The 27,294-nt window shown below is 39.4% G+C and overlaps 1 protein-coding gene across 2 annotated transcripts; it reads left to right on the top strand.

The window, feature by feature from the left end:
* Positions 1-446: 446 nt before the first annotated feature.
* Positions 447-27,294, top strand: LOC110303120 (zinc finger protein 883-like). 2 transcript variants are annotated; one of them, XM_029482754.1, is made up of 6 exons: positions 447-589; positions 3,515-3,641; positions 5,535-5,627; positions 9,561-9,653; positions 22,932-23,026; positions 23,604-27,294. In XM_029482754.1, the coding sequence occupies exon 6, from the start codon at positions 23,663-23,665 to the stop codon at positions 25,178-25,180; it is 1,518 nt and encodes a 505-aa protein (XP_029338614.1). In that variant the 5' UTR covers positions 447-589; positions 3,515-3,641; positions 5,535-5,627; positions 9,561-9,653; positions 22,932-23,026; positions 23,604-23,662; the 3' UTR covers positions 25,181-27,294. The 2 variants fall into 2 exon arrangements, with proteins under 2 accessions (XP_029338614.1, XP_021029717.1); XM_021174058.1 differs by having other exon boundaries at positions 453-589; positions 23,600-27,294.

The raw sequence follows: 27,294 nt of genomic DNA, 5'->3' as shown, positions 1-27,294 counted from the left end.
ACCAATTTTTCAATTCTGCCTACCATGTTGCTTGTATCAGACATTGCTGCCTTACATGAATGCTTTTTATTTTGAAGCTTAGAGTTGGAAAACACAGTTTAAAACTGTCATGATGTGATTTCCATTTGTGAATAAGATAAATACATATATATTCAGCCGTAAGTCCATAAATCCTTTAGCTCTATATCCAGGGCAATTGTTCAGTACTGGGCTCTGTTCTCTCATGGGGTTGGGAGCAGCCCTGACTGACAACATCTGTGAGCAAGAACTTGCTTTTTATTTATTTATTTATTTTTATTTTTGCTTGATTCACGCACGAATTGGTTCTGTCTACTGTCACTCGTAGCCAAGCCCGAAATGCTATCCAATCGGATGCACTAGACTGAGAATTGCCCAATCAGACACAGAGAGCGAGCATGGAGGGCGGGCCTTCGCTGCTCCGCTGTGGCCTTTGTCTGTCCCCGGCCATCTTAGATCTGTAGCCTCATCCAGTTCCGAAGGATCGGAAACCACTGAGGCCCCTGTCTCCTGTGACAGTCGCGGCGGGGAAGCCGGCGCAGGACACGGGATGTCGGCAGAGCCTGTCATGGTGAGTGCGAGCGTCCTGCAGCGGGGAAGCTGTCTCTGCGCCCTCCGCCGCCCCCAACCCCGGCCCGGTGCGCCTGCGCCTGCGCCGTTGTCAGGTCCCTCAAGGCTGGGCTGGAGGGTGGAGGTTGCTGGAGTCCACAACTTGCGCGCGAGGACTTTGAGGGAGATGGGTTTCCTTCAAGAGAGGAGCCGGGTCCGTGGATTCTGCAGTCCCTTATATATAAAGGAGAAGCAGCCCAGCTCGGAGGCCAGTAAGCAAAGGAGAGCGTCCCTTCGGGGACATCCCTCTACTTTGACCGCAGTTGCCTAAGAATTTCATGATAAGTCTAAAAGAAACAAAATCAATTTATGACAGTGTCATCTTGTTGATTTTTTTCAGTAAAGGCTCCCAGAAACTTGATGTCACTTAGCATCAGCATTCAGTGCTCAAGCAGATTTTAAGAGTTGAGTAAAATTTGAAAATTAAGGTAAATGGTGCATGAGTTGGCTTACTTATTTCTCTGGTCTGTAGAAAACACTGGTCTCACCTCAAAAGGATTAGAGAGAGTTTATTCTGGGACAGATGTGAGTCACCCTGTTCAGTAGCATGTATTTAAGTTGTCCTAAATCACATGTTCCAACGTGGATGTGGTTAGGTGAGGTTTTAATAGTGAAAAACAAAATCAAGGCATTTATCAAAGACACTGGACACATCAGGGTAGATAGGTTACATGCAGAGGAAGCTCTTACAGATATGAGAGATTATCTGAGGACACTCTTAGCTTTTGGCTTGGTGGAAGCTAGTGGTCTGCTCCGTGGACACATTCCCAAGTTTTCAGCTGCTAGTTGGTGTTCGGCCACATAGAGAAGATGAATACTAACTGGATATTAAGGGGAACTGACGATCGCAAAGAGTTCTAACTGCATTTGCAATGTCCCAGCTCCACAGAATCATGAAGTTTTGATCAGCCAGGAAACCTTATAAAGTCTTTAGAACACACTTGGAATTACTTTCGAGGAAAGGAGAGACTCAAGTTTCTACTCCTTAAGAATTTTCTGACTTGGGAGGCAGAGGCAGGTGGATTTCTGAGTTCGAGGCCAGCCTGGTCTACAGAGTGAGTTCCAGGACAGCCAAGGCTACACAGAGAAACCCTGTCTTGAAACAAAATAAAACAAAACAAAACAAAAAAAGAATTTTCTGGCTGGGGAGATGGTTCTGATCGTAAAGGCACATGCCATCAACTGTGACAGTGTGAATTGCATCCCTGGAACTCACGTGGTGGATGGAAAGAACCGATCCCAACAAGTTGAGGAATAATGGCTGCAAACTAGTAAAAGTCTTTCTTTTAATAATTATGCTATCATGCTTTGATAAGAGCAGAAAACTATGGTTAAAAAAAAAAAAAGAAGAAGAAGAAAGAAACCCACTATGGTTTCTAACATACATTAGTCTCAAGTCAGAGCTCAGGTATTTCTGTTAGAGCGGCATGATGTGATGGCATACACAATGCCTGGTGTGTGTGTGAGCGTAGGAAGGTGGCAGGGAAGGTGCCAAATGTAGCTGAAGTGAATGTGGCCAGAAACACCTGGATGCTTTATGTATTTGATTTTGACTTTCTTTTAAGTCACTGAATATTACTGTTGCCCATTATCTTCTGACGTGTGTATTCAGTGACTTTATAAGGGATAGGATGTATTCTGTATTCTGTGTTTTCTGGGAATTGGACCCATGCCCTTGCTCCATCCAGGCCTGCTGCGTGCCACTGTACTGCACCACCACCTGCGACATCTGCCTTTTCACAGGCTTGGTTATTCTTTACAGATTTCATGTCACCTTTATGTATTGAGTAGATATATGCTTTTCTCTTGTTAGTAACACAAACCTTGAATACATATATATTCTATGTATACTGACACACTTTTCTGAAGTTTCTTGACTGCAAAGGTAATGAAAGTTCTTTTTGGACTTGGCAGCCAAGCTAATAACATACTTTGAGAAAGTTTAAGACAATTACTTAACCTGCCATCCTGATGTGTACTCACAGAGCCTAATGTGCTTTTAAGAGAGCAGTGTAAGCAGTCTTACTGTGCCTTGGATTTCCCATGTAATGAGCTTTTCAGACCTAAACTAAATGTGTGGCTTTAATCTTAAATTATGAACTATTCCATGCCCCTGACCCAGAGTATTATTATGTATGTGTTGTGTTAATTATTTGCTGAAGAGGTTGAAAGCAACAAATATTCACCAAAAATGTTATAAGTAACACGTGGATATAGTTTGATAATATCTGCTTGTGGGTCACTAGGGAGCAGTATAGTGACTTCTTCCCATGCAAAACTGTTACATTTTTTTCCTTTGATTTTTTAAAAAGATTTATTTATTTTAGTATATGAATACACTTTAGCTGTCTTCAGACACACCAGAAGAGGGCATCAGTTCCCATTACAGATGGTTGTGAGCCACCATGTGGTTACTGGGACCTCTGGAAAAGGAGTCAGTGCTCTTAACCACTGAGCCATCTCTCCAACCCTTAACATTTTCTGTAAAGAATCTCTCCTTCCTCTCCACACCAGGTTTTCTGTGCTCTTCAGTGAAGACACAGTGAAGCTCTTTGTTAGGGACAGAAGGACAACACAGGCTAAGAAATTAAAAGTTCAAATTTGGACTCTCTCTTGGTCCTTTAAATACAAGAGGGAATCTGTATTTTCATTCTTTAACGTGTTGTTGATACACTGTAGATCTTGTTTCGTCATATTTTTGTGAATCTACATTAACAAAGAGGGGTGATATTTGTATTGATGTTGCTTGCTTTGATGATAAAGAATACACACCAAGCTGCAGCGTACTTAAGGCACTAGCAAGTCATTCCTACACAGAGAAGAATAAATCCCAGTTTTTATTCCCAAGCCTGAGGACTTGGGTTGATAGGAAGCGTTGTCATTCCAGGAGTCGGTGTCATTCGAGGACATTGCTGTGTTCTTCACCTGGGAGGAGTGGCAGGACCTAGACTTTGCTCAGAAGTTGCTCTACAGGGATGTGATGCTGGAGAACTACAGTAGCCTGGTGTCCTTGGGTGAGTAACTCCCCGCAGTGCTCAGCAGCAGTTGTCTTCTGTTGATAAGTAGAGGAACTTTCGTCCTGAATTTTACATTGTAACTTTTAGCTGATGTGTGATAATGGCACGCATTTCCGGAGCACAGTGTGGCTTTGCAGTACACTTAAATCAGAGAGTGTTGTATAATCAGATGCTCAGATAATCAGAACAGTGATCAGATGATGTTAAGTCATCTTAAGTTAAGTCACCACTGAGCCATATTCCACTTGTTTAAGATGGGAAATTTTAAAATCATTCAGCTATTGAGAAATATTCAATTAGTTGTTGCCCATTATATATTTACTTTCATATTAGAGAACCATAAGTTATTAATATCTACCCACATCTACCTCAGTAAATATTATACATTCTCCCCTCCCAATCTCCATACCTTTTCCACACTGTAACAACCACTGTTTATTCCCCATTATTTCTTTGAAACTGCCTTTAGCTTTTGAGTGTAACTAGAAAATATAGCTTTTTTTCTTTTTCTGACATAACTCACTTTTGGATTGTGGCTTTCCTAGGGAACTGCAAAAGATCTGTTCACTACAGGTACAGGGGGAATCAGTGACCAAAAAATACCCTATAACTTCCAGCTTTGCAATTAAATGAGTTTAGTGGTAATAAAGAACCCAACTGGATGAGGCAGAAGTAATATACACCTTTAATCCCAGCAGAGGCAGGTGGCTCACTACAAGTTCAAGGCCAGCCTGGTCTGCTGTAAAATTAGGTGGTTCTTCCTCCCAGCCCCATGTTCCCAGAAATAAAATATATTTACAAATACCTTGGCTGTATAGCTAGGCTCTTCTCTGACCAGATCATTACTTAAAATAACCCATTTATTTTAATCTACATTCTACCACATGGCTGGTTACCTGTACTCAGGTACCATGCATCTGTCTCATCACATCTTCTGGGGCGCATCTCCTGTGCCTGGTACTATCCCAGAATCCTTTCTGTCTCCTGGATGTTCCACGTTCTATTTTTTTTTTTTTTTTTGCCTAAGCTATAGGCCATAAGATTTATTATTGACAGATACTACATCCATACAGTACAAGATGTTCGCTCTACAGTCACAGGGCAAGTTCCAGGACAGTCAAAGCTACACAGAGAAACCCTGCCTAAAAAAAAAAAAAAAAAAACCCAAGAAATAAAAAATAAAAATAAAAATAAAAAGGAAGAAAGGCCAGATGGTTTGTCTACAACTTTCTTGTCATGCCAGAGTAAGGACCTGAGTTCATTCTTCACACCTTGTATATTGGTTATTTTTGTTGTTATTGTCATTAAAATACCCTAGCCAAACAGCTTAAGGAAGGAAGCAATTGTTTTGGGCTCACAATTCCAGGGTACAGTCCAGTAGGGCACAGAAGTCATGACAGCAGGAGCCTGAGACCTGCTGGTGACATTGTCTACTTGATAACGGCACCCACCCACCCACTAGAGTGGTGAATGCTTCCTTCTGAGCCCGCTTCCTTGTCCAGGGAACTGTGTTGATTTTTTTTTCCTTCCACCATCTCCCCAGCCTCAGTGTTCTCCTCCTCCTAATTTTTTTGTAGCTCTTTCTTTTTTTCATGACTTCCTGCTCTTTTCTAATTTATTCTTAAACAATCATGATTATTTTTCCAGTTTCTTTGTGTTTCCTTTCATTCTCTCCTGCCTATTTGCATATTCATGCTATTTGGGGTTAAGTATCGTGTAGTTTAATGCCACACAAGGGTAATATTCAAGTCTGTGAAGGACGTGATTGTAAATGCTAACAAAAGTCTCTGATTTGCCCACTATAGCACAGTTCCTCCCATGGAAGGGCATCTGTCATCAGGGAACCTGACTGCACATTGGCAGAAACTGTTCAAGGTTTCTCATTTACAGGCTGCTGCGTGATCAAACCCGAGTTGATCCTCATGTTGGAACGTGAATTTGGGCCATGGAGGGCGGCAGATACCTCAGTCTGGAACCTTCCAGGTCAGTGCATAACGGGTGCTGGAAACGTCATCAGATGCCTGTCATGGTGAGATTTTGCCAAATTTTGTCTAGAGCCAGACTTGAATGTGGTTGCCTTTATGGATCAGATAGGGCCTGAAGACACTTCTCCACTTACAACCGTCTCCCTGTTTTGTTGCTCAAGTATATTTTGTACAGACTTACTCTCTTATTTGAGGCCAAGTTTCGCTAGCAGGTGCATGATTTTATATTGTTTTTCCTGACTTTTTTTCATGTCTTATCATGTTCTTAGGGAGTTGAAAAGAAGTATCTATTTGTCCCATCTTACTTCCAGTTTCTACTGCTGTGATAAAATGCATGACCAAAAACAAATTCTAAAAGAAAATGTTTACTTGAGTTTATGGTTTTGAAGTGTTACCCATACATGACAGTGGAACAAAGGCATGGCAGCAGAAACAACTATGTACTCCCATCTCAAACTACCAGTAGGTGGCAGAGAGGCGCACTGAGAATGATAGCAGTCCTTTGAAACCTCAGTCTGCCCCAAGTGACACACCTCTTCCAACAAGGCCATACCTCCTAGTCCTTCCAAAGCAGTTGTACCAAATTTAGACCAAACATTCAAATATGAGCCTATGCATGCCATTGGTATTAACCCAAATGTGCAGAGCCTCGTTAGACCAAAGAAAGGTTCCACTCATTCCATTTGGTAAAGAAGTGAGCTTTTTAATGGTCCTTGGAGTACAAGGTGGCTTTGAGACGGTTGTATCACCCCAAATCTTGCTTCTTTATGTCACATGAAGTTGGGCAGGGAAGGGGGTGGGGGGTGTCCTCACTGAAATCTCAGCTGCTTCACTGGGAAACTCAGAGTGGCTAGGGTTACCTAACAAAATCTTCACCAGGGAAATCAGTCAGCATTTTAGCATGGGATCTGGGTAGGGAGAGTACATGAGCTCCAACATCAGGCTAAGAAACTATTGACAATTATGGCCGTTGAGGAACTTCAGTCAGTTTTCTTTAGGCCTGTGGCTCCTGATAGGTTGACCATGCTGTAGTGGATGGCCCCACAGACACCCATGGGTATATAGGCAGCAGACATTACAGGCAGTGGGTTAGAGAGGGGTGGGAGAGGAGAGGAGAGGAGAGGAGAGGAGAGGAGAGGAGATTAAAGTTGAGTCGGGTAGATGTAGAGAAGTTGGGGGAGAAGTAGCAGTGAATATGGTCAAAATGAATTGTATATATGTATGAAGTTCCCAAAAAATCAATGCAAATATATGTGTGTGTGTGTGTGTGTGTGTGTGTGTGTGTGTGTGTGTATGGATGAAATCTCATTTGAGGGCCTTATGTGAGAACGTAAAAGCCAAATTACTGTTACCATGGACCTAGATATCTGTGATCTATTTTTCTTTACTTATTGTCATGACTGAAGGCCGTGGTGTCCTGCAGGCCACCACAGCTATTCTGTTTTGAGATGGTGATGCATATTTCAAAAACAGGAAATAGCTATGCTACTCTTAACATAATGCCTGTCGCTAGAATCCTGCCCATGTCACTAGAAGAAACATTTTATATTTTATTGGAATAGGTGAATATTCAAGTGTTGATGTGTGACACCTACACTGAGTTATGTGCCTTGACTTTTAAATATCTGCTGCAGTAAAGAGGAGTGGCACTTTCTTGGCATAAGACTGAGCTTCTTTCCTTTTATTTCCACATGGCCAACAGTGGGATCGTAATATGATGTGGTAGTCCTGCTCATGGCTTTTTGAGCAGTATCATCATATTCGATATTAGGTTATGAGAATTTTCAGTATTTGTTCTTTCGTATCATAGATATAAACACAGATATTGTGACTGCAGTACAGGGGTGATCTTCCTTGTAGTTTTGATGGGTATCTCCCTCGTGGTTGGGTAGTACACATTTGTTCATTTATCTATCAGCTCTTTTGTATTGCATTAGGCTGTTTACCCAGACTGCATCAGGTCACTTGCTTTTTTGCTGTTAAGCTGTTTTTGAATTTTTACATATTCTGAATCTTGTGTTCCCAGTATTTTCTCATTCTTAAAGTTGAGTCTTCATCCTGTTGATTCCTTGCTTTTCTGCATAGTCAATTTTCTGTTTAGTGAAATCCCATTTGTTTTGTTCTAGTTTTTGTTGACTATGTTTTTTTATCATATTTAAAATACTCTGTCTTCATTATCCCCAATATTCCCAGTTTATGTAAAGTGAGTATTTTGTAACTGAGATGATTCACACATGATCACTATAATCAGTTTATATGCCTTTCTTCCTTCCTATTTTTTTATTAGATATTTCCTTCATTTACATTTCAAATGCTATCCCCAAACCCCCCTATACCCTCCCCCTACCCTCTCCCCAACCCACCCACTCCCACTTCCTGGACCTGGCATTCCCCTATACTGTGAGCATATGATCTTTGCAAGACCAAGGGCCTCTCCTCCCAATGATGGCCGACTAGGCCATCCTCTGCTACATATGCAACTAGAGACACAGCTCTGGGGGGTACCGGTTAGTTCATATTGTTGTTCCTCCTATAGAGTTGTAGAGCCCTTTAGCTCCTTGGGTACTTTCTCTAGCTCCTTCATTAAGGGCCTGGTGTTCCATTCAATAGATGGCCTTTCTATTTTTGATGAGAATTTTTAAATGCACATTCATCAGAAATATTATTGGTTGTGTAGTTTGTTGTGTCTATGTCTGGTTTAAAAATCATTCTAATACTAGTATATAAAGTAGCAGGTAAGAATTTGGCTATTCTGTATGTGTGTGTGTGTGTGTGTGTGTGTTTATACTGTTATCTGAAAATTGCATACCCTTGTACAATGTATTTTGATCATGTCAACATTTAGCTCCTCCCAGACCCTCATATATCCCCTTTTCAACTTAGTGTCCTCTTCATAGCCCACCAAATCCAGTCAGTGCCATGCTTATGTGACTGTGTAGGGCCATAGACTAGAGCATGGACATCCCACCAGGGGCTACTTCACTGAAAAATGCTGGCTTCATCAGGCTTCCGCTGTTAAAGCTCCTCAGATAGGAATGGGAGTTTATGAGGCCCTCCCCATTCATGCTGGACCTTTTACTTCTAAGATCCTATGTAAGTCCTCTGGAAGTGATCCCAGCTGCTGTGATGTCATGAATCTACTTAGTGCTGCCAAAAGGTGCCTATGTGTAGGTCCATCTACTGGGCCTCAGGCAGGGTGCAGGAGCATCTCAAAGGAAAGAGACACTCCCTCACCCAGTAGGCATTCATTGTCAATCACCACTCAGGGATGGAACTTTGTGACCCCCATCCATGGTGGGACTTTGACTGGCTTGATTTTAGCTCACTCCTGTGCTTGCTGACAGTCTCTATGAGTTCAAACAAAATTCATACATCAGTGCTTATGAATCAAAACATTTATTATTATTCTTATTTGAATGAATATTTGATTGCATGTATATTTGTGTATAGGACATGTTTCTGCCATCCTCCACCCCAGTTTTTTCATTTTTCTGGGTTATTTAAAATAGCCAGATGTTTTGTCTCTCTGTACCTAGCCCATTTTCTATGAGGTCTTTCAGCGTTTTACTCATGTCATTAGTTGAGCTAGTTCCCCTGTAAATTTTCTGGGTGCAATTCTGTTGTTTCATTTGGGCTTGTTTTCGTTTTGCTTTCTTGTTGTTGTTGTTGTTTTGATGACCTCATTTTATTCAGTGTCCTTAAATATGTGTGGTTTTTCTATTCTGTTTACAGTCATTATTTTACGCTGTTGTGCAGCTTAATATGATTTGAAAATAATACTCCATTTAGTAAAGAATGTGAATATAAATCTTGTCTCCAACGAGTTTCAAAACCACCCCTCTTAGCAGAGTTCCTGAACCAGACCTGCTGTCTTTTATCACTGGGCCTGACTTGGCACGTGTGGATGAACTATCTCATTTCCTTTTCACAGGGTACTGCATGACCAGACCAGAATTGAACTTCAAGTTACCGCATGGATTTGAGCCGTGGAATAGCTCAGAAGCCTCACTGTGGAGCCTCCCAGGTCAGTTAGTACATTCTGTCCTAGGGAGGGGAGAGGAGGAGAACTCAGCATGTATTGGTTATGCTGATTGGTCTCTTTACACCAACTTTCACCAAACCTAGCTCAGCAGAGAGCTGGTCTCATGGATAATTACTATGCTATGTACAAAACAGTTTCCTGTGCCTACCCCTATCAGATCTTTAAGGAAGTACTAATGCCAGTACTCCAAGCTATTCAACATAATAGAAAATGAAGGACAATTTCTAAATTCCTTTCACAGAGCCACTGTTACATTGACACCAATAGACCCAATAAAAAAAAGGCAATTATAAACTAATGTGTGGGGCTGTGGGTGTGGGCGAAAGAGGGGAGAGAACCCGTGTCCTGCCAGAGTTCTGGTGCTCTGGGCGGGCAGATGCTTTCCACGTGGCCCTGGGTGGGTGTCTGACTGTGGGAAGCCACAGAATCCCAGCTCAGTGGGTGGTAGACCAGGGGCAGTCCTAGGCACCAGGTTCCCAGCTTTGGGCATTCCATACACCGATGTACACCGAGGAAAAGCTGAGAACACAATAGGGGCCCTGGGGCTGAAGGGAAGAGAGGGCAAGGGGAGAGGGCTCTTGATGGTTCCCACGTGAGTACGGTTCATGACTGCAGCACAGGAAGGTCTTCTGGCAGGAGGTTAGACAAGGCTCATTAGGAGAAAGCCTAACCCATCGTTCAAGCACGGCGCCTTGATGAGCAGAGACAGTCTATGGTTTTAGAGCTTTATTGTAGAAAGGCAGGGAGAGAGAGAGAAGGTAGAAAGAGAGACCAGCCATGGCCACGTGGAGAGAGGGGGGAAGGTAAAGAGAGAAGGAGGGTTAGAGAGTAAGAAAGGTGAGGGCTTAAAGAGAGTGAGGAGGGGGACAAGCAGCCCATCTTATCATCTTATAGGCTGGGCTATCAGGTAACTATTGGGAGGAGCATACCTGGCTATAGTCAGGTAACTGTGAGGGTGGAGTCTAACCTGAATGCCAGAAGCTTAGGACATTGTCTGAGTGACTGATAGTCACAGAATTATGGAGTTGGGGGCTCTGTGATGTCAGGCACCTGTCTCTGGAAACATGGCTTGCTTTTCTGTCCCTTGTAGAGTTCTCTACTGGGTCGCTGGAGCAAGTCCCATTCAACCAAAATAGGCTGCCTATCACAGTCCCACACTAATGTCCCTTATAAAGATAGATGTAAACATTCTTAGTAAAACACTTTACAAACCAAAATGAAGAACACATCAAAGATAATCCAGCATGATCAAGTCAGCTTCACCCCAGAGATTCAGGGCTGGGTCAGCATTGTAAGTCAATAAACATAATTCACATAAACAGACTAAAGGGCAGCAAACACGTGATTATTTTATTAGATGCAGAAAAGGCCTTTGACAAAATGCAAAATCTCTTCGTGGTAAAAGTCCTATAGAGACTAGGAACAACAGTCCTATAGATACAAAGAACTTACAGCAAGTCTATATAGCCACTATCAAACTAAATAGAGAGAAACTCAAAACATTTCTCCAAAATCAGGAACAAGACTTGACTGTCCACTCTCTACACCTATTCAGTATAATACGTGAAGCCTTAGCTAGAGTGCAACTGAAGGAGATCAAGGGGTACAAACAGAAGGAAGTCAAGTAGCTATATTTGCAGATTATATGATCTTATCCACCACCCTACTTTTTGTTTTTTTGTATTGAGGTGTGGGATTTTTTAAGATGTTTTTCCCAACACACATATAGATCTTTTAAGAAATTTTTGTTAGTTAGCTACCTTACCTAAGTGCTTATTGGTTTTTCCTTTTAAATCGTAGTGGATTTTCTTTGTTTGTTGATTGGGTTTGTTGTTACTCTCTTTTACCGTTTTCTCTTTGTTTACTCTGTAGATAGTGCACTTTGTATTATGGAGGAACCAATACAATAACAATGACAGTTTCATTTTTAAATTATTATTTAAGTTTCAAAATTTTAAGGTATTATTCATTGCTTTTAGCTGAACTTTAAGATGACAATTTTTAAATTGAAAATAGTTTTGTTTTTTGGTTGGTTTGTGGGGTTTGTTTTGTTTTTTTTGTTTTTTTTTTTTTTTTAGTTTTTGGTTTGTTTTGGAACCCCTTTAAAGAATTTCCATTTATTGAGAGAAACCTGAAGGATGGTTAGGATGTATTCTAGTGAGATTAAAAACTACAAAGAATGTTTACCTGGTGGACAGGAAGAGGCATATGTTTTTGTTTCTTTTTGTTTCGTCTTATTTCTAATCTCAGAGAAGATACTAAAGTCACCTAAAATTTTAAGGTATTATTCATTGCTTTTAGCTGAACTTTAAGATGACATTTTTTTTTAATTGAAAATAGTTTTGTTTTTTGGTTTGTTTGTTTGTTTGTTTGTTTGTTTGTTTGTTTTCTCACATAATATATCCTTTTACTGTCTCCCCTCCTTGACTCCTCCCAGGTTCTTTCCACCTCCTCTCCCATCCTGATCTGCTCCCTTTCTGTTTCATGAGAAAACAAATAGGCTTCTAAGGCATAATTAAAATAAAATAAGATAAAAACTAACCCATTGGAGTTGGACACTGCAAAGAAATAAATGGAAAAGAACCCAAGAAAAGGGACAGGAATTGGACCCACTCATTCACACACTCAGGAATCCCATAAAACACAAAAGTGGAAGCCATAATATATACATAGACCTGGTACAGACCTATGCATGTCCTGTGCATACTACCTCAGTCTATGAGTACATCTGAGCTTTGATCATGTTGATTTAGAGGACCTTGTTCTCCAGTGTCCTGTATCCTTTGCTGTCCCTTATGCTCTTTCCACCTCTTCCTCCTCAGGGTTCTCTGAATTCTGAGAAGAAGGAGTCATCCCATTTAGAACTGTGTATTCAAGAGCTCTCATTCTCTGTAGGTCTCAATATTTGTTCCCCTCTGCTGCAGGAAGAAACTTCTCTAAAGATGGTTGAGCAGGAGCTGAGCTATGAGTTTAGCAGAATGTTGGTAGGAGTAATTTTATTACCCCTCCCCCCTCTTTAACGTATACTAATTGGTTTTCCCATAGGTCCCTTGATTATCTAGTCTCTAGTTCTTGTTTACCCAAGCAGTATCTGGTATGAAGTTTATCTCATGGAATGAGACTTAAGTCAAATCGGACACTGGTTGCTTACTTCCACAAGCTTTGTGCCACCGTTGCATAGCGTATTTTCCCAGCAAGACACCATTGTAGATCAAAGGCTTTGTGGCTAATTTAGAGTTTACTTTTCTCTTTTGGCAGGGTAGTTAGTGTACAGAATACTTTCCTGAACCAAAGACACTAGAACATAGGGATAAAGTCTCTATAGGTGCCAGTTAAACTTCTCTGTGTTGGAGTAGTTGCCTAGGTGTTATCTTCACCAATAGGGACTTGCATTCAGTTGGTGGAGAGCAACCTATAGTCTTGACAGCAGCATGGGTTGTTTGGGAATTTCCTTGGAACCCCTTTGGCCTAGAAACTCAATTAGATGTAATCCAATCTTAGTTCCTAAAGCTTCATTTTGTCACAAGAGATGGCCAGTTGGGTCTCTATTTTCCTGATTATTTGGCAATTTCATCAAGAACATTTTTATATATGCACCTTTTTTAGAAGCTGTCTTAACTTCATACTACCAAATGGCTGTTCATTTTAGTTGACTCTCCCTGTATTCCATCCCTCATCCCTTTCACCCCTTCCTGTTCCCACTTAATCACCCCATTTCAATCCCTTCCATCCATTCATAAATATCAATTCTGTTTCTCTTACCTTATAAGATCTATCTGTGTCCCTTAATCCCTTACACTCTACCTAACCTCTGGTTCTACAGATTGCAGCTTGGTTATTGATTTAACAGCTAATATCCACATAGAAGTGAAAGCACACCATATTTGTCTTTCTATATCTGGAATATCTTATTCAGGTCTGTCTGTCTTTCTTTCTTTCTTTCTCTCTCTCTCTCTCTCTCTCTCTCTCTCTCTCTCTCTCTCTCTCTCTTTCTTTCTTTCTTATTAATCATTCCATTCATTTACATCTCAAATGATATCCCCCTTCCCAGTTACCTCTCCCAGGGACTAGACTACCAACAAAGGAGTGTACAAGGAGAGATCTATGGCTCCAGATACATATGTAACAGAGGATGGCCTTGTCTGACATCATTAGGAGGAGAAGCCCTTGGTCCTGTAAATTTCATGATGCCTTTTTTTTTTTTAAACTGCTGAGTGATTCTCCAGTGTGTAAGTGTACCACGTTTGCTTCATCCATTCTTCTGTTGAAGGACATCTAGATTGTTTACAATTTTTAGCTACCATGAATAGAGTAGCAATGAACATGGTTGAATAGATGTCTCTGTGAGAGGGTAAAGTATCTTTTGGGTGTGTGACCAAGAGTGGTGTAGCTGATTCTTATGGTGGACAGATTCCCATCTTCCTGTGATCTACAGTGCTGATCTCCATCAGTAATGGTGAAGCGCTTCCCTTGCTCTACATCCTCACCAGCATGAGCTGTCACTTGTGTGATAGCTCAGCCATTGTGACAGATGTGAGATAAAATCTCAAAGTAGTTTTGATTGGCATTTGCCTGAAAACTAAGAATATTGAACAGTTATCTAAATGTTTCTTAGCCATTTGAGTTTCCTCTATTAAGAGTTCTAGTTTAGATCTGTTCCCTGTTTTTCTAATTCAGTTATTTAGTTCCTTGATCTCTAGTCTTTTGAGTTCTTTATGTTTTGGCTGTTAGCCCTCTATCAGATATGTAGTTGGAGAAAGTCTTTTTCCATTCTGTAGGCTGCCACTTTTTCCAAACGACAATGTCCTTTGTCATGCAGAAACTTCTCCCTTTTATGGGATCCCATTATCTGTTGATCTTACAGCCTGTCCAGAAACTTTTCCTGTGTCAGTGTGTTCAAGGCTATTCCCCACTTTCTCTTCTATCAGGTTCATTGTATCTGGTTTTATGTTGAAGTCTTTGATCTAGAGGGTAATAAGTATTGATCTATTTGGATTCTTCTACATGTAGCCATCCAGTTTGATGAACACCATTTGTTGAAGATACTTTCTTCCGATTTGTATTTCTGGCCTCTCTATCAAGAAGCAGGTGTCAATAGATACAGGGATTTCTGTATGAGTCTTCAGTTTGATTCCACTGATCAGTTTCTGTTTACGTGCCAATTAAATGCAGTTTTATTTCCATATCTCTGTAGGGAATCCTGAAATTGGCAATGGTGATACCTCCTGCATTTCTCTTATTATTCAAGATTGTTTTAAATATCCTTGGTTTTTTTTTTGTGTCCATATGAAGCTGAAAATTGTCCCTTCAACATCTGTGAAGAATTGTGTTAGAATTTTGAGGGAAATTTGATATATTCTGTAGATTTATTTTAGTAGCATGGCCATTTTTACTACACTAATCCTGCATAACCTGGAACATAGGAAATCAGCCAATATTCTGATACCTTCTTCAGTTTCTTTGTTGAATGTCTTAAAGTTTTTATCATATACGTTGTTCACTTGCTTGAGTTTTGCAAGATGGTGTATATTACTCTTATGAAGGGTGTTGTTTCTCTGATTTCTTTCTCAGTCTATTTTTCATATGGGAGAGCTACTGCATTTTGTGAGTTAATTTTGTGTTCAGCTACGTGATGAAAGTGTTCATCAGCTATAGAAGTCGCCCAGTAGAATTTTTAAGGTCACTTATGTGTAATATCTTAGCACCTGCAAATAAGGATGCTTAGAGCTCTTTCTTTCCATTTTTTCTTGGTCTTCTTCAGTTGTCTTATTGCCCCAGCTAAGATGTCAAGAACTATATTGAATAGTGTAGAGGATGGACAACATTGTCTTATTCCTGATTTTAGTGGAACTGCTTTCAGTTTCTTTCCATTTAATTTGATGTTGGCCAGATGTTTGCTGTAAACGGTCTTATGTGAAATTATTTTATTTGTATCTTTAATCTCTTCCAGGACTTTATCATGACTGATAGTTTGGATTTTGTCCAAGGCCTTTTCTGCCTCTTTTGCTTTTTATCTTTTATATATGTTGAACCATTTCTGCATCCCTGGGATGAAGCCTACTTGATCAGTATGGGTGAACTTTGATTTTTGGATTTATTTGCAGTTTCCCGTTTATGAGAGAAATTCATCTTTTGGGGGACTTTATTTGGTTTTGTGTGGCAGGATAACTATGGCTCTGTAAAACAAGGGGAACAAAGTTCCTTCTGTTTCAATTTTGTGAAATAATTTGAGGACTATTGACATTAAGCCTTTGAAAGTCTGGTAGAATGCTGTATAAAAATTCTCTGACCCTGGGCTTTTGGTTGTTTTTGTTTTTGTTAGTTTAATTGCTTTTGTTTGGGTTTTGTTTATTTTTTTCATTGGCAGACTTTTAATAACTTTTGATTTCATTATGGGTTATAGATCTGTTTAAGTTGTTTCTCTGATCTTGATTTAACTTTGGAAAGTGGTATATATATTGAGAACATTATTAATTTTCTTTTTATTTTCCAATTTGGTAGTGTACTGGCTTTTAAAATATATTCTTATGATTCTTGGATTTTCTTGGTGTCTGTTATTATGTCCTTACACATTTTATCAATATATTATCTGTTTAATTGATTCTTTATATTGTTTTCTTTCTTCTTTGTTTTTATTTATCGATTTCAGCTCTGAATTTTATTATTTCTTGACATCTACTCCTTTTGGACGTGATTGTTTTTTCTCTTTGTTCTAGAGTTTTCTGGTCTGCTGTTAAGTTACTAGTATAAGATCTCAATTTAGTTTTCTTAAATGTATGTGTTTAGGGTATGAACTTGCCTCTAAGAATCAGCTTCATTATGTTCTATAAGTTTTGGTAAGTTGTGTTCTCATTTTCATTCAATTCTAGAAGATCTTTGACTTTTGTCTTGACCCACATTTTATTAAGTAGTGAGTTGTTCAATTTCCATGAGTTTGTAAATTTCCTGTTTGTTTCTATTGTTGTTGATATCCTGTTAGAATCCATGGTAGTCAGACAGGATACAGGGTGTTATTTTAGTTTTCTATTATCTGCTGAGATTTGCTTTGTGTCAGAATATTTGGCCAATTTTGTAGAAAGTTCTGTGAGGTTCTAAGAAGAAAGGGTGTGTGTGTTTGGTTTAAGCTGTAGTGTTGTTTCCTTTATGAACATGGGTGCCCTTATATTTAGTATAGAGTTGTTAAGAATTGAAATGTTGTCCTCTTAGTGGATTGTTCCTTTGATATGTATGTAGTATCCTTCTTCATTTCTGCTTGTTATGGTTAGAAGTTTATTAAAATAGTTACACTAGATTGTTTCTTAGGTCCATTTGCTTGAAATATCTTTTTCAAACCCTTTTATCCTGAGATAATGTCTATCCTTGATATTAAGGTGTGTTTTCTTAGAAGTTGCAGACAAACGGAGCCTGTTTTCAAATAGTTTCTTACTTAGTCTTAATATATTCATTGGAGAATTGAGACCATTGATGTTGAAAGTTATTAATGAGCAGTAATTGTGGATTCCTGTTTTTTATTATTATTATTATTATTATTATTATTTTCTTGTTGTTGATGATGGTGGTGCTTGTGTGTGTGTATACCTGTGTGAATGTTTTTTTTTTTCTTTTGACTTTGCTGATCTGGAACTATTTATTCCCTGTGTTTTCTTGTGTGTAGTTTGTCTCTTCTTATCAGAGTTTTTCTACTAGCACCTTTTGTAAGGCTGGATTTGTAGATAGATATTGTTTAAATTTAATTTTCTCCACGTATGGTAACTGAAAGTTTTGCTGGGTATATGTTGTGTCTGGCCAGCAGATCACAGCCTGGGTTCTAGCCTGGAAAGGCATTTTGGAAACCTGGAAGAGAAGAGGGGCTAGGCGGCGAGAGAAAGAAGTGTAGCTAAGACAGCATTCTGATCAAAGCTCAATTTTACTTTTTTAGACACTCAGTTATAAAGGAAGGGGGAGGGAACCCGATTTCCCGCCAAGTAACCCGGGGTCCAGTAGCAGGAATGAACACGTGTGTGTCTCCAAGCAGCAAAGCGACAGGGTCNAGCAGTAGGCGTGGCAGGACGAATGAGCAGGAAGCTCCACCCTTGAGCAAGCAGGTTCCATGCTGGGGAAAGGGAGACTACAGGTATAGTAGTCTGTGCTGGCATCTGTGGTCTCTTTGAGTCTGTAACACATTTGCCCAGGCCTTTATGGCTTTTATGGTCTCAATGGAAAAGTCAGGTGTAATTCTAATAGTTCTGCCTTTATATGCTACTTCATTGTTTCCTTAGCTGTTTTTAATATTCTTTCTTTGTTCAGTATGTGTATTGTTTTGATTATTATGTCCTGAGGGCACTTCTTTTCTGATCCAGTTCTTCTTCTTGTACTTTGATCAGCATATCCTTTCTTAGGTTAGGGAAATACTTTCTATAATTCAGTTGAAAATATTTTCTGTGCCTTTGACCTGTGATTCTTCTTCCTCTATTCCAGTTATTCTTAAATGTGTTCATAGTACCCCAAAATTGTCTAGATGTTTTGTTTCTGAAGTTTTTGTTGATGTTGTTGTATTGTTTTGTTTTTTTGTTTTTTGTTTTTTGCTTTTTTTAGATTTAACACTTTATTTGACAAGCATATCCATTCCTTCTGTCATTTATTCAATGCCTGAAATTTTCTCTTCAATCTTTTACATTCTGTCAATGATGCTTGACTCTGAGATTACTGTTCAAGAGCCTAAATTTGTCATTTCCAGAGTTTCCTCAGTTTTGATTTCTTCTATTGATTCTGTTTCCACTTTCAAGTTTTAAATAGTTTTATCTCCATCTACTTTTTTGTATATGTGTGTGTTTTCGTGGATTTTAAAAAATAGATTTGTAAATATATACTTTAAAGACATCTGCTATATTCACAAAGACCATTTTAAGGTTGTTTTCTTGTTCTTCAGCTATGTTGAAATACTCAGAACCTGCCTGAGTAAGCTTGCTGGGCTGTAGTGGAGACATATTGCCCTGATTGTTATTGATTGTGTGTTTACTCTTTCCTGTAGACATATGGTATCTGGTATTTTGAAAGATTGTTATTCTAATTGCTGATATCTGTTCTTGTCTTTCTTGGGCAGGTGTTTTGTTTCTTGGTTTCAGTTTGCCTTTCAGGGTTGTAGGAGAGTATGTTGACTGTGTGTTGCCTGGAAGGAAATTCTGCTGGGATCCTGATGGTTGTGGCCATCTGGGATTTTGGGAAAATGTGTTTCTAGGTATTGGGAACTGAAACTTAGGAATGGGGATGGGTTTGGAGGAGAAGGAGGGGTCCACAGAATGGTGAAAAGCAGGGTATCACACCAGGATTGGCTTAGTCCTCTGGGAATGTGGGCAGGGATTAAGAAGAGGCCACATCAAAAGGACTACTATAGAGCCAGGGATAAACCTGTTGGATTGGACCTGGAAGAATCTGGAAAGAACTGAAGATAGACATTTAACCTACTTGCTTTCCTGGTGCGTGGCCTGTGGGTTTCCAGGTAGAGCCTGCTGGAGTTGAGGGCTGGGGTAAAGCAGTGAGTAGGAGGAGAAGGTGTGTGTGATCCACTGGAAATAGGAGCATGGGTACAGAGTAGCAGCAGCTGGTGGTCTGCTGAAAAGCTTAGGACAAGACTCAGGGTTTGGATTTGGAGGATTTGAGGAACAAGTTAAGATCTGCAGTTAGTCTACCTGCTCCTCTGCCCAAAGATAACAGTTTTCAAAAAAAATTACAGATGATACATTATTTAATATAAATTAAATACTTGATGGTAATCATGATTAGGATACAAATATGAAAACAGCCGAAAAGAGCTTGTTTTTGTTTGTTGTTGTTGTTGTTGTTGTTTGTTTGTTTGTTTTTGGTTTTTTGTTGTTGTTTTTGGAGACAGGGTTTCTCTGTATAGCCCTGGCTATCCTGGAACTCACTCTGTAGACCAGGCTGGCTTTGAACTCAGAAATCCACCTGCCTCTGCCTCCCAATTGCTGGGATTAAATGTGTACACCACTACTGCCTGGCTAAGAGCTTGTTTTTAAATTTCTTTTTATTCTTGAGAACTTGAGAACTTCATATGTATCATATTCAATGACCTGCTGCATTTTCTCCTTCAGGTCTCCTTATTATCCCACAACAATTCTTCCCCCACCAAATTCATATTATATTTTTCTTTCTTTCTTCCTTTTTAAAAAAAAATTTTTTTTTGATAACCCACTAGGTCCAATTAGTGCTTCATATGTAAGCATGGGTGTGGGGCCATCCATTTCAGCACCCTCAAAAAAGAATGATGCCTTCTCTTCAGCAACTATCTACTGTCAGTAGCTTCTTAGGAAGGGGTGGTGCCTGCAGCCCATCTATCTCGTGGATGCTTGTTTTTCCCTTGCTTGTTTCATGCAAGTGAACACAGCTGCTGTGAGTTCAAGAGTGGAATGGCCATACCCTATTTAAACGAGCATCAGCACTCTCCTATCCATCCTATGACTTTTATGTTCTTTCTGCTTCCTTTTCTGAGGTGTCCTTTGAGCCTTGGTGGTGCTGTTGTTAATACAGATTTACTGTTTGCTGGTGAACACTCAGTCTTGTTCTCAGCCCCGTGACCAGTTATCTGTACCTCTGCTGTCGGCTGTCTACTGAGAAAGAAGCTTCTCTGGTCCAAGTTGAGAGCATCCCAGCCCTGTGGCCTAAACAGTAATATTTAGAAGGCAGTTTGACTATGTGACCAGTTAGTCCAATAACAACAGCAGCTTCTACCTAAGGGCACTTGTCCTCTCCAGCCGTGGGCTTTTGACCAGTGTTATAGTACCAGGGATTAAACAGCTTCATTGCAGTTATTGGTGCATTTGTCTTGTGGAATTTCTACAAGAGTGAGATGGGAACATCTGAGTTTTCAGGATATGGTGGCAGATCGGAAAGAAGGTTTCTCCATGGTGTTAGGGGGTTGGGAAAACACAAACCAGGAAAAAGGGTAGATTATATTCAAGAGAGAGAAACTGAAGTGTGCTGAGGAAAATGTATCCGAACAGTTATAAAGGAGAGAGGCAAAGCACAAAGGAAGTAAGAAACAGTTCATAACCTGAGTCCCCAAAGCTCAAACTGTAAGGTAAACCCTACTATTGGCTAAGTACAAAGAGCTCTTTTGCCAACAGAATAGCACTTCGAACAAAGGATGGCACAGCTATATCTAAGAGGAATAGCAAAAGTCATAAAGCCACTCCAGCTGCTTGATAAAGATCCAGCAACGCAGAACTGAATGATGTAATTGCCATCATTCAGTCTTCCACTTTTGGTCTTGCACCATTCAGCTCAGTTTTGCTGGATCTTTGTGCTTTCACTGTTAACTTTCACTGTTACCATTGGATATGGCTGTGCCAACAGGACATACCTCTGTTCTTTAAACTATCAAATACAGTGTTTGGTCTGTCTGATAATGACTCTGCTTGCCAGGCTAGGCTTCGGGAAGAAAAGTGATTGCATTTGCCCAATACCTTGATGTGCCTTCTAGTCTTAGGTTCTGAAAAATAAGATGCAGTCACAAATAAAGACCAAGGACACATTGACATTGTGAGAGATGGCCAAGTGAGGAAGTTATGGAAACGGCAGGTTCAGATGCCAGATCACTGAGAATCTCAAGCAACAGGGAACTTGTGATATGAAAGATTTATTGGGTTCATTCTGTGTATGAAGTGAACCCCAGAGATTGCTTGTAGTTTACAGAATAGGAAACTGAGCACATTATGAGCTGTTTGTTTGGCCTCCACACCCTCCTTCCAGCAATGTATGCTTGAACTGTGTAATTAAGTATGTCCTGATTATATATGATCTAACAGATCTAGATTTTCAGTCATCTTTTTCTAGTGAGATTAACTGTTGGCTGGTTCTGAAATCATCATGACCACCCATGTCTCAGTTTCCTCTGGGGTCGCCCATAACACAATACTCTTTGGCTTAGACTTCCCTTATTGCACATACAAAAAGGGGCTTTTGGAAATAATCTTGCTTGTTCCATAAACTAGAATATATTGATGTCTGAAGTGGCTTTTATGCAAGCAGTGAGATTTCCTAGCTGGATACAGCCCTGTTGCTTACAAAATATTGACCATCTTAGCTCTTGGCTAATTTATAGCACTGAGGGTGAGCTGAGAATAAAGAAAAGCACTAAACTTAACTTTCGTCCTAAATAACCCAATAGTTGAGGACACAGATGCTTCTCTGATTATTTGTTTACTTTCCTTCTCTTAACAAAGACTGGGTTTCTCTGTATAGCCCTGGTTGTTCTGGAACTCACTCTGTAGACCAGGCTGGCCTCGAACTCAGAAATCCACCTGCCTCTGCTTTCCAAGAGCTGGGATGAAAGGTATGTGCCACCATTGCCCAGCTAACATATTTTTACTATATTGTTAGTGTTGTTACTCTAGAAATAAATATAGCTATTTTAAAATAGCCCTAAAGAAGTTGATTCAAGTGAAAAAAAATTACAGTTTTAGGAAGCCCGTGTAAATCCAGAAAATGAAAGCTATGCACAAAACGTAAGATAGACCTAATGAAGAATTTTAAGAAAACTGCTTTATTTTTTTCAGGCAGAAATTTTCATAAGTAAATATTTAGCTGTGCCTCAGAACAAAGTAAATAAATTGAATTATACATGTATAGCAATCCCCTCCCTAATCTTTATTCTTGCTTATAAGAGAGAATTCAGCTATGCTTGCATCCTTAAAAAACAAGACAAAACAGCTGGTGGAGACAGCCATTAGTTCACATGCCAAAGAGGTTTAGTGTAGGATAGCACTATGAGTACAGATAATATATTAAAGAAATGGGACAAAGGACAACTAATAGGTCAAAATTAATGTGTGGAAATCTACAGCTGAGAAGGAGATGGATACTTTCTTTACCCTACTCTTTAAACCAAACATAGCAAAAGCTCAAAGAAAACTGTTTACATTTTGTTTATACATATATATATGTGTGTGTGTGTATATATATATGTATATGTGTATATATATATGTATGTGTATATATATGTATGTATATATACACAGAGATATGCATATATGTGTATATATGTATGTATTTATTCACGTCTATATATGTATATTTATATATATATACATGTTTTAAAATATTCACTTGTGATATATTAACTTATATATCATAAGTGAATGTTTTAAAACTTATGCCTTAAAGATACAAAGACACTACTTATATATTTAAATTATCTAAAAATATGTTGTGTAACTCATAGACATTCTTGTTTGTTTCTTTGTTTGTTTTTTAATATCATTTTAGATGTCCATAATGTAAGTGTCCTGGGAAATCAAGAGACACACATGTGGCAAGCTGAAGTCACTGGTGGCATTACATCCTATGAACAGATGGTTGAAGTAAGTAAAATTTTATCTATGCTACATCACATTTAAGGTCTGAACATTAAAGAGTGTTCTACATACTCAGGGACTTAATCCACAGCATGGTACACAAACTCTCCACAATGAGCCTGATAAGATGCAGGCTGGAGACGAACCTGATTATTTTAATCTAACTGAGACTTGTGGAGTGTCTTAGTCTCCATTGTCAAAAGCAAACTTTGCTGTGCATTCTTACTATTTGGGGCCATTGACACCCTTCCATTAAAAGCTAATTTTATTGATACATAAGAAGTTACAGATATGGAAGACCTCTGATTATGAAAATATCCTTTGGATAATGTAGTATTTACTGCCCAAAGCATGGCTTAAGTAGGAAAGGAAAGTTTTGAGTCCAGTGTCTATGGGAAAACATTTTGTAGCAAAACTAAACTCAGTAAAGATTATAAAACATACAAAGAGCAATATTTCATATGTAGGGATTGTGAGAAAATTTTCATTAAGAAATCAGACCTTTAAAAGCAGATACTGTTGGTATTGGTGAATAGTCTCATGCGTTATAAAGAATGTAACAAAATCTTCTATCTCAAGGCAGAACTACAGATTCAAGAGAAAATTCATCGTGGGGCAAATATACATGAATATAAAGAATGTATGGAAACAATTTATCCGAATCCACAGCACACCAGGAATCAGACATCTCAGTCATATGAGAACCCCTATGGATGGGAGGAATTTAGAAAAGCTTTCTATTATCAATCAACCCTCACTCAATATCAAAGATTTCATATAGGCGAAAAACTCTATGACTCTCCACAGTGCTGGGAAATTTTCCCCTGGAAGTCCCAGCTCAGTGTACACGAGACATTTCATGCAGGTGAGAGACGCTATGAGTGTGAAGAATGCAGGAAGTCTTTTCATCGGAAGGCAAACCTTATTCGACATCAGAGAAGAACACATAGCAGAGAGAAGCCATATGAATGTATAGAATGTGGGAAAACTTTCTACTGTAAGTCAGATGTCACTCGACATCAGAGAAGAACTCACAGTAGAGAAAAACCCTACGAATGTGTAGAATGCAGTAAGACTTTCTACTGTAAGTCATACCTCATTCGACATCAGAGTAGAACTCACAGTAGAGAGAAGCCCTATGAGTGTACAGAATGTACTAAAACTTTTTACTGTAAGTCAGATCTTACTCGTCATCAAACAACTCACAGTGGGGAAAAACCTTTTGAATGTAATGAATGCTCTAAAACATTCTACTATAAATCAGACCTCGCTAATCATCAGAAAACGCATACAGATGATAATCCCTATGAATGTAAAGAATGTAGAAAAACTTTCTGCTCCAAGTCAAGCCTCAATCAGCATCATAGGATTCATACAGGTGAGAAGCCCTATGAATGTAATGAATGTAAGAAAAGTTTCAATTCTAAGTCAAATCTCACTGAGCATCAGAGAAGAACTCATACCAGAGAGAAACCCTATGAATGTAACGAATGTTGGAAATCCTTCTACTGTAGGTCAGAACTTACGAATCATCAGAGGACTCATACAGTGGAGAGGTACTATGAATGTAAAGAGTGTAGAAAAAATTTCTACTGTAAGTCAAACCTCAATCAACATCAAAGAACTCACACCGGAGAGAAACCGTATGAATGTAAAGACTGCAACAAAGCTTTCTATTGTAAGTCAAACCTCAATCAACATCAAAGAACTCATACAGGTGAAAAACCTTTTGCATGTAAAGACTGTAGTAAAGCTTTCTATTGTAAGTCAAGCCTTGTTAAACATCAAAAAATCCATTCAGGTGAGAAGCCATATGAATGTGAAGAATGTAGGAAAACTTTCTTCCAAAAGTCAGACCTCACTCGACATCAGAGGACACATACAGGTGAAAAGCCCTATGAGTGTAAAGACTGTAGCAAAACTTTCTATTGTAAGTCAAACCTCAATCAACATCGGAGAACTCACACGCATGAAAAACCTTATGAATGTAAAGAATGTAGGGAAACATTCTATTCTAAGTCAGAGCTTACAGAACATCAAAGAACTCATACAGATGAAAAACCATATGTGATGTTTAATATTGATTGTCAACTCGACAAGATCTGGAATCATCTGGGAGACAGGCCTGTAGGCATGCCTGTAAAAGATTATCTAGATTAAGTTAGCCTTTGGAGATGTATGTGATTATCATTATTTGATTAATTGAAATAGGAAGACCTATCATAAATATGTGTGGCACCAGTCCCTGAGTTGGGATTATGTACTGCAGGAAAAGGGATGGCACCATTCTGTAGACTGGAGTTCTAGACTACATGAAAAGAAGGAAGGTAGAGTATGCATGACCATTTGCTGTTTTCTGCTTCCTGTCTGGATGCCACTTGTCAAAATGCCTCAAGCTCCTGCCACAAGAAGTTCTCTACCAATATACGATTAGGATTGTACATCATGTGTGAAATACTGTGAGCGACACAAAAAGTAACTAATACAGGAAATTGGTTCTGAGAAGTGAGGCCACTGCTCTGATAAACTTGACTATGTGACTCTTAGGCCACTAGAAATGGCTTTCATGAGGAATGTAGAAGATTTGGAACTTTGGGCTAATAAAATCTTTGAATGCTATGCTACAGAGCTTAATGGGCCATTGTGTAGAAGTTTATAAGTACAGACTGTGGAGGCCTGGCTCACAAAGCTTCAGAGGGGAACAAGCATTGTCAAGAACTGGGCTAGAGACAATTTGTGTGACCTTTTGCTAAGGATCTGGCTTCATTCTACCTGTGATCTGAGAACTTGAATAACAATTTAAAGGAAAAGTACTCATTTGTTGGGTGAAGAAAATTACCAAAAAGGTATATATTCAGGCTTGTGGCACAGCTCCTGGTAACTTCTCTTATAAAAGTTTACAATGAAAAAGTTCCATTGTGCTGAAGATAAATACAAAAATGATTAAAACTTGGAGTCTATCAAGGATTAGAAAGCTAAAGCAAGGCAAAAGCTACAGGCAAGGCAGGTATGGAAGAAGAGGCTTTGTTAAAAGAGAAACCACCACCCTGCTTTGTGCCCTGTGCCCAGAACAATAGGAAATTTGTCTGGATAGTCCCACTGTCTCTATCTAAGGTTTCAACTTGTAAAAAATTTGGACTTATTTGAAAGAAGAGAACCTGGACTGAGAATATAGCTGAAGGGATTCCCTGCTCCCTGAAGACAACTCCCTAGGGGAAGTGTTTCTGTAGGGTCAGCACACTGTGGGTGATAGTTTTGTTCCAAGAAGATATATTTCTAACTAGCAACAGCTCTTGGAAGCTTTGTGGACATGATACTAGTTTCATACTAGTTTCAAAGATGCAACATTGAAGGGGTCAAGTAGATTTGCTCCAAAGTGTCAGAATGCAGCTGAGACTAGACATTGTATGTCTAATCTAGAGTCTCTACCGAAGGCTCTGAATGCCCAGTGCATGGACCTGTGAAGGTAAACTATAATTTGCCATGGAGACTCCAGTATATAAGTGATGCCAGGAGCATGGGGTTATCCACCAAGGAAAGCTACAGGCATGGAGTGGGACCAGTTGCGCAGCAGAGATGGAAGGGTGAAGCTTCTCAAATACTTTAAATTCCAGGGGATTCTATTACAAGTCTCAGATGCAGTGGACATGCTCCAGTAAGATACGTTGTTTTCCCTGCTGGGTTTCCACCCTAGTTTTTTTCTTTTGGGAATGGGAATGTTTATGCTTTCATGTATTGGAACCATGTAACTTGCTTTTAGATATTAAAGGGCCTCACAGAGTATTTCAGATGAAACTTGGACTTTGGATATTAAAACATTGTTGGAATTCTTGAAGACTAGAGATTTTTTTTGTATTGTATATGACCCACTTTACATTATGAAATGGCCATCAGCTTATGGGGACAAGAGAGGAAAAGTTATGGCTCAACAGTGATAATCATGTCATGTTGACAAGGAGTACAGTTATGGTGGCTAATGTCAGCTTGACTGGATCTGGAATCACCTGGTAGATGGACATCTGAGAATATCTGGGGGAAATTGTCTTAAGTTAATTGGCATGGAAAGACTGACTTTAAATGTAGTACTCCATGGGCTGACGTTTTAGACTACATGTAAAGAAGAAAGATGACTAAGAATGAACATTCATTGTTCTCTGTTCTTGACTGTGGATGCCTCTGGACCAGCTGCCTCAAGCTCCTGCCACTGTAACTTCCCTGTTCAGATGTATTCTACCTTTGAACTGTGAGCCAAAATAAATCCATCATTAATTTGC

This window comes from Mus caroli, chromosome 10 (assembly GCF_900094665.2).
Source record: "Mus caroli chromosome 10, CAROLI_EIJ_v1.1, whole genome shotgun sequence".
NCBI classification, from domain to species: Eukaryota; Metazoa; Chordata; class Mammalia; order Rodentia; family Muridae; genus Mus; species Mus caroli.
Note: the sequence above shows the minus strand (reverse complement) of the source record. Positions and strands in the feature narration are given on the sequence as shown.